Source organism: Eucyclogobius newberryi, unplaced genomic scaffold, assembly GCF_026437365.1.
Source record: "Eucyclogobius newberryi isolate DKJ021-1_F unplaced genomic scaffold, fEucNew1.0.hap1 SCAF_3, whole genome shotgun sequence".
In the NCBI taxonomy this organism is placed as follows: Eukaryota; Metazoa; Chordata; class Actinopteri; order Gobiiformes; family Gobiidae; genus Eucyclogobius; species Eucyclogobius newberryi.
This window is the reverse complement of record NW_027315945.1, coordinates 11,588,077-11,596,685: the sequence shown is the minus strand read 5'-3', so window position 1 is coordinate 11,596,685 and position 8,609 is coordinate 11,588,077. Positions and strand designations below refer to the sequence as shown.

Below are 8,609 nucleotides of genomic sequence, written 5' to 3'. Positions count from 1 at the left end.
CCGCCTGATCATAACTTTGGTGTAATTTACATGGATTTTAGCTCTTATTTAGAGTCTTGTTGCTAGGTAGCAGTTTTAGATTTACCTCTACTTATGTCATTTGCTGCCCATGTCCAATCAGGAGGTACAATTATAAACTAGGCAAAATGTTTGGTAAAATCTGAAATATAATTGTGTTCTCCTGTCATAAGGACTTCAAGATGAATATGAAGTTTGTGGTATTCCTAAACAAATAACGAGAAGGTTTAACGCTTGCGGATTTCAATTTTGGCAATTTCTTTCAAAAACAGTAAATCTCCCATTGAATATGAACCCAACCTAATCCAATGTGCACCTCCACACTACATAAATCACATTCTATGGCTTTATTTATTTTCAGGAGGAGGAGGTTATTCTTTCTTCATTCTTTCTCCATACTTTTGATCCCCAACAACTTACTCTGAGGGCAGTTGTAAAACCAGACTCTAAAAACTGTTCACGTTTTATCCGCCTCGACATGACATGCTCAGATCCAGCCACCAGCCACCCCTGCATCTCTGACCACCCCCTGCCTGCCATTGCGCCAATCAGTTCAGCTCACCTGCCTGTGACCGCCATACCAGCCGACCTCAGAAGTCAGCAGATACTGAGCATTTCATCGCTAGTCCCCTCCACATTCTTGGCCCTTGCTCCTGACTATCCTCCCAAAGGAAGACTGTACCCTGAGTTACCCACTGCCTGTGAGCAGGAAGAAGCATCGTGCAAAACCTCTGGAAATTCCCCAGAGGTCAGCTGTCCGTCAATCTCAACCGTACCAGCTCCTGTCGATGTGCCTGAAGAGTCTGCTCAGAGGAAGCCATCGAACGGGGGCCCGTTGGAGGAGGGGACAGTGAGCCTGGTGTTACCTAACGACATCCCTACGGAACACAAAGGTACTGTGTGACACCATTGGTCATTTTACAGCTTACTGGATAGTGCAGACCAAGGTTTATTTAATGTAATTAATACATTTTTGTTTAGTTTTAGTCGTTAGATTAGTTTTCTTTAATTTATTGGTATTTTAACAATTCAGACGAATCAGACAGAGCTTGCATAAATAGTTATCACTGATTCAATCAAAAAGCAGATCAAATAATAAAATATTATGTATCTCATCCTCTTCACTGATGTAATACAGATATGCTGTATGTTATATGTATAATACATTTTTATATTATTATGATGATGATGATGATGATGATGATGATGATGATGATGATGATGATATTATCCTCCTGAACAGCACATGTTAAATATATAGTTCACATTATTCTATAATAATAGGCAAAACTGTTTGGGTGATGTGTCTTTGTCTAAAAGGAAAACTTGAACTGAAAATGCTGATATACATAATTATGAGAGTGGGTCTACAAATGTAGGATATTCATATTATGGCTTGATGAAACAACATACAAAAATTACCCCAACCAACTGGAACACAATGTGATTTGTAATATATATTTTTGAGGGGGAGGACCCCCAAACACGCCTCTCTTCTGGCCCCCCTGTTTCAGAACCCTGTAGACACCACTGGTGTGGGTGGAGAGGACAGTGAACTTTATGCAGTGTTCATGCAGATGCCTCGTGTAGGCCCAGTGATTACTGATATATGTATAATTATCACAAACCAGGTCAAAATATCTCGCCAATTCTACCCAGAATACGCACAAACATTGAATTGAACTGAAAAGCATATGTAAAAGACGTATTATATTTTATTTACTTATTGTAAATGAGGCTTTTGAGTCAACATAATGTATCTAATGTATGGTTATTTTTGTAAGTTCCAGTGAGTTTTCTGTAAATGGACAGGTAGGTTTTCCCACTAAAGATCTTGGCTCAAATGCAGAGAAAACTAGTCGATCATATACTTGCAAGTTTCCTGCCAAAATGAATATTTTGTTTTCTAAATCTTTAATAAATAAACACTTATAATACAAACCAACCCAGCAAATACTTCTGTAGATCAGGAATTCAATCTCATTTATTGCTGCTCGACCATGATGTGTTTTTATACAAAGGTTCCTGATTCAGCCCCACATTTCTGCTTCGATTGGATTGAAAACCATCTACTAAATGGCAACAAGTGGTCTTTTCACAGGAGCAGGCTTAATTATGGCCTTCTGGTGAAATGTGTCATTTGAATTGTGCTCTTTACCAACACAGCCTCAGACATGTGGCCATTGTGATCGGACTAATTACAGCTAATGATGGTAGCCGATTAGCATATGACAGGACTTTGGAATAACCTCACTAAGTGCACAATTGAATTATTTGAAGCAGCAATAGTTAGTTAGTTTCAGTAAACACTGTAAATGCTCCATCACTCAGAGGTGGGTCGAGTAGCCAAAATTGGATTGTCGTTTGCATGTTTTTATTTATTAAAGTAGCTATTTAAGTATTTTACATGGGTCACACAGAGTAAAATGTTTAAAGTCCAGTCTTTAAAGTACAGGAATGTTGGCGGGGATAGGGGGTAGGTGTAAACAGGGGTTTTCGGAGCCTCGAATGTAGGACAAACCATGGTTACTCAAACATGCAGGATTCAATCGGAATAAATACATGTAAATAAATAAAGTAAATAAATGATGAGGGAAAACGGTTATAACTAGATTAAAAATGTTATAGAAGTTGATTTTGCATAATATGTTAAGTATGGGCTCTGAATACGGCTCAGAAGTACAATTTTGTTAGTGAGTTGTGAGGACAATTATAGCTCAGTGTTACATTTTCTTGGAATATTAACCACTTTATCTTTGGAGTGCTGGATTTAACACAGCATGAGCTTATAGTGTGAACAGTAGATTTCCCCCCCAGGTTGCTATGGAGCCTTTTACACCTCAAATAGAAATGCATTCTACAGGGAAGCTGATTGACACTGAAACTGTTCATTTACTTTCCATTTCAAGGCTCTACTCCAGAATGTAAGCATATGTAATCTATCAGTGTTACATGTGCCACAGTAGCCCTGAAGCCACGGCCTTAATGTAACTGAGAAATGCATTTGACCTTGGGAAACCATATAGACGCTTTTGTGGAGTGCGGTTGTTGGCGTGACATTAGTTTCAGGAGTTACAAACGACTGATGCGCCCTAGTTCATCTACTTGACATTCACATTGTTGCCCAGTGTCGGCCTCAGGGAGCTGTCAGTCAAGTCGTAAATAGGTTTGAAATCGCTCTTAAATTGAAGACCATTTCAAGCTGTTAATGCTTTACAGTCTCTTATATGTACTGTATGTATGGCCTTGGTTATCTTTGATCCTGGGACACGTCCAACACGTCTCAGGAGGATGGAGAGTACAGCGGTTATATGTTATGAACTTCATCTTATACATATACATTCACTTTCTACTTTTGATTTTTACATTTTTTTCATCCTCATGTATACATATGTTTTGTGTTTTTATTTTGACAGTTGTAGTGACTTGCCTCCCCAATGTGTATATGTTGTAATAATGATTCATTAGATGCATTAGATTCATTACTTTTAACTGTAGTGTACACATGATAAAGAACTAACTACTATGTATGTGTAATTATTGTGACGTCTGTATGAAAAAACAGAATATTAATTCATGTATTTCTTTCAAAAAGGACATTACACATCAACATCCCACAGCTTTACACTAGACTATTGACTATACTGCCTCTGCGGATCATAAACACACTGATTAGATATATTTACTGCTATTTATAACAACACTGCAAGCATAAAGTATCATTTGTTTTGCCATTTTCAGCTTTACTTAGACTAAAAAAACTGGTGGGGCAACTATAGTCTCCTCTATTAATGGGAAACAGCGAGATATTGTAGCTCTCTTGTTTCTGTGTTTTTGCAGAAGTAGATTCTCGAGGCTTTTCACGGAGCGATCTCCTCTTCACTCTGGCCATTACTACAACCATCACACTCGTCATCCTCGTTGCGCTCCTGAGTAAGTCGCCATCAATGTGTCAGTAAACTTTGAAAACGAAACTGAAAAATAAGACTATTTGGTGGATACTCATACTTTATAATTAATACACCTGATCAATTATATATTTTGACTCATAATATATAGTGTGCCTGATGGTGAAAGGATCAGAAGAGAGTAGCTGTTTTATTGGAAAGTTTTTAATATTTTAATGATTTCCTATGGTTTTCCTGCAATGAAAGATTTTTTTAAGAGCAAAAAGCATAATGAATGTCAAAATGTATTCAAACATATCACACAAAGTTTATTTTTAAGCGTTAAACTTTATAAAATTTCAACTTAAACCAGTATTCAGCTTCTATTTATTTTAAGATTCATATTTACTGCTGCTACATTGAATAATTACAGTAAAAAGTAGGATATTTATGCCATCTTCTACATTGACAGCTGACTCGACACTTGTCTACAGATGGTAAATTGGTTTTGCACATTTCAAATATCAGATAGAGCTCTTCTCATTCATTTAGACTAAATCTGAATCATTTATGAAGAGGACATCTGAACCCAGGAGGGATACAGATTATTGTAGCACTCAAATATGTACGCTGTATCGAAAGTGTCCCGATTTTGAGTGCACCTACGCTATTTATTTGCCAGTCAGACATGTAAAAATCCAATCTTTTTCTCTGTGCATCAGTCAAGTTCGTCGCCTTTCCATTCCCGTACGACAAGCCCTCCCTCTGTGAAGTGAAGGGAAACTGCCACCTCTTCACTCAGACTCCCTTTCTGTCCAAAAACCTAACTAATCCCACCAACCAACCAAACAGAACAGCAGGTAAGTGGACAGAGATGTACAGCACCACACAAAGAGGCTCAGGGATTCAAGCAAACTACTGTAATCCAATGGGTGGTGATCTGGATAATTCTGTGCAGATGCAGTAAACATGTTGTTCCGATGTTCCCTTTTGATTGATTGATTGATTGATTGATGCATGTTTGAATAATCTTTTGTCCTGCATTTGAGGCTTGAGTGCTACGAAAATGTCTGTTATACCCGCCCATCACTCTGTACTTGGAATTATTCAAGCTCCGGACCAAACAAGCAGTGTTCAAAAATGTCACATAGCCATTTTCCACAATAAAAACACATACATGAAATAAGATAAGATATTCCTTTATTGTCCACACATGGGGAAATTTCATTGTTGCAACGCAGGTAGATACAGAGGAAAAGGACAGATCACTTATAGGAAGTCTTATAAACAAATCTCTTGTAAAAACACTCTTAATAGAAGAACTCTTTTAAACAAAAAACAACAAAAACCTCTCATTTCCTAATAAGGAATGGAGGGGAAAAATAAAGATAAAATAAAATAAAATAAAAACAGCTAGCTAAATAACAATGAAATGCCATTGTGAAGAGCAGCTATTGCAGTTTACAATGTGCACAATGTAAAATAATGATCTACTTATGTTACAGTTTATATCTAAATGCAAAAAGTACGTCTTCCTAATAAAGTATTTATATATGTCTGTGTGTTCAATACCGGCCCACACGAAAATGCATTACAACTCTGTGTGTGTCTCATCATAGTACAAAAGTACCTAAACAAATGCACATGAGAACATATAATGACATATAATGTCCCTTATTTGTAGATTGTTCATTTCCTGTCGGCAACTACCAGCGAATAGTAGGAGGCACGCTGGCGTCCAGAGGTGACTGGAAGTGGCTGGTCAGTATGCAGTGTAGAGGCAAGCACATCTGTGGTGGGACCATCATCTCCGCATACTGGGTCATCACTGCCGCGCACTGCTTTGTCGAGTAAGAGAACTAACAAGTGAATGTTCAGTGACGACGAGGAAAACACGAAGCAAATCCATTTTCTGTTGAGTGTTGCGTAAAGCAAACTCTCATCACGATCGCACCATGTTGACCTTTGACCCTCAAGACTGGCTTTCCAGCTCTTGACCTTTGTATTGCATGGCCTGAATTGACTTAATGCAAATTACAATGTCACTGATGCACAATGTACAAGCGTCATTAAGTCTAATGGTTTAAGTGTAAACATTTTACAAATACCTTAGTTAAATATAGGAGCATATGTATAACTGGTTTGAGTAAGACATGTTATTTTAAGGCATTGACGTTCATCACTATGAGAGAAAAGTGACTATTTTAGATTGGGTGGTCTATTACTGGATCATCTGAACAATTTGAACACGCTTAACACACGTCTTATCAAAAACATAACTGAAAGCAGGCTTGTTCTTTTTGCTAGTTTTATCATGGATGTAATCATAAATATTGTTTAAGTTAAGTTTGCAGCTTGTTAAAAAGTTATTTTTTTTGTTTTTTTTACCTTTTTTTCTGTGTGATTATTGTTTGATATTCTGAGAACACAAGCAAGACATACACCAGTCTCAGCACAGCACTTGAACAATGTGACTTAAATATGGTATTATTTACTTTTGAGCATCACCCATTCAGTCCCTATTCTCACTCTGATGTTGCACAAACTGATCAAGAAGCTGGATTAGTTCTCATCCAATAAAATGCCTTCTACAAGTAGGTGCAAAGGTCATTTTTCAGAATCACAATAGTATAAAAATGTCAGGTACAGGGCCTTTAAGAATCCTTGCTGCTGAAAGAAACCAAAACTGACCACACTATCGTTCAAAAATCCATCTTTGACCATTGTTGACCCTTGTTTCTTCCCTTCTGTAGAGGCGCCATGGTGGACCCTGCTGAGTGGCAGGTGCTGGTGAACAGTCTGAGCATTGGAGAAACCTTAATGGGTACACGCTACAGGGGGCTGCAGGTTTTCTCTCACCCCAAATATAACTCTGAGAACAACGACTACGACGTGGGGCTGCTGCGGACCGCCAGGAAAATAGACATGAGCGGTAAGAGGAGACGTTGTGGCGCCCTCTGCTGGTGTAATACAGGTAGTGCAGTCTGTGCAGGGTCACGTCAGGCAGGCAGTGCTAATAAACACCAGCACAGAACACAAAAGAAAGCTGTATATGTTTTATCATATTTGTTATGGTGTAATCAGTAGCAAAGTATGCGTGTAAAAGTTTGCTGTGTCATAATAATATATATAGCAGTAATCTTCTTTTATGATATCTGGTAGATGATGTGCGCCCGGTGTGTTTGCCCAGAGAAAGTGAGTCCTTTCTCACTGGTGCCAACTGCTGGATCACAGGCTGGGGCCATACCATGGAAGGAGGTGTGCTTTGAAATACACCCCACATATAAAAAATATATGAATCATTTGGAACATGCTACAAGATTTCTACTCTGCTAAACAGAACTGTATTTACTATTTTTGGCTTATGTGACTGTGCTTATAATTGGTGGTTTTCAAGCAAGAGCCACATTTACTAATTAAATCTATTGAACATTTAACATTGTTTTGCCATAAATATCTAAAAGGTAAATTCACAAACAGAAACCTAGACCCTAGACAGCGATAGTATTTTATTTATTTTATAGAATGTTGTGATGTCATCTGAAACCCAGCAAATGTATAAAAAAAATTGTATTGATCTATAAAAAAAATATAGGCTTTAATTTAGATAGCATGGAGTATTTATTTATTTATTTTGAATTGTGGAAAATCTAACACACATTTATAAATCTAGCACATTGTCAAAAATACTTTGAAGGCCGAGTACAGATGAGCCAGTTGAGGAAACACCATCAGAGAAGCCATAGGCCATATTAGGCTGTTTCCCCATTCTCTGTTTGATAACTGCATGATTTGTAACACCTTAATTATAATTCTCAATATCCTTTCCCTCTTTTTAGGGTTTATAATGACTCATTTAAGGCAAGCTCAGGTCAAAGTTGTAGCCCAGTCTGTGTGCTCGCTTCCACGCGTCTATGGGGTCTTCTTAACTCCTCGCATGATCTGCGCCGGCAGCATGGATGGAGGGGTGGACTCCTGCCAGGTTGTATTTAGAAACAATGATAATACAGTGCATTCCTCGATGAGTAGTAACCTTTCTGACAAGCATGTGTTGTCTGCCCTGAAGGGAGACAGCGGAGGACCTCTACTATGTGAAACAGCCATGGGAGAGTGGAGACTGGCAGGAGTGGTCAGCTGGGGAGAGGGCTGTGCTCGCCGCAACAAACCAGGGGTCTACACACGCGTGACACAAGTGATGGAGTGGGTTGGGGGATACTTGGAGGTAGGCTAGGCTGCCACCACATGTTATTCCAAATGTTTTCATGCACTGACAGCTTTGACCTTTTGTAGGACTGATCCGAGATTACAGCACACCAGCCTTGACTGCGATAATAAACAAGCCAAGACCACACCTGCATTTGTCTTTGTTTTTCATTTTAATCTGCAAGGTGCACCAACAATGCTCATCAAAGTTGGCTGAATATATTATTATCAAGCTGTTGATTTACCCACACCCCATTTTATTATATGTTATCCAGGTTCATAGGCTAGACTCTGTGCCAAATGATAAACAGGATTGGTCTTGTGAAGATGCTCTTTGTCACGTAGGCCAGTCCTGTGCAGTACTTCTTACTGCCTGTAGGGTGTGTGGTGTGACCCGGCTGGTGATCCTGCAGCAGTTGCGTGTGACTCGCTCGGTCAGCCCCAGATCATACACTCCTAACTCACGGAAGTCTGAATTTGGAAGTTACAGAATCCAATATG

At 38.7% G+C, this 8,609-nt stretch overlaps 1 protein-coding gene across 1 annotated transcript; it reads left to right on the top strand.

Moving 5' to 3' along the window:
• Positions 1 to 5,573: 5,573 nt before the first annotated feature.
• LOC140374179 (transmembrane protease serine 6) lies at positions 5,574 to 8,256 on the top strand. The gene is made up of 6 exons (XM_072461000.1): positions 5,574 to 5,755; positions 6,659 to 6,837; positions 7,068 to 7,163; positions 7,745 to 7,887; positions 7,972 to 8,127; positions 8,196 to 8,256. Exons 1-6 carry the CDS (start codon positions 5,673 to 5,675, stop codon positions 8,199 to 8,201), a joined length of 663 nt encoding a protein of 220 aa, XP_072317101.1. The 5' UTR covers positions 5,574 to 5,672; the 3' UTR covers positions 8,202 to 8,256.
• Positions 8,257 to 8,609: the final 353 nt, after the last annotated feature.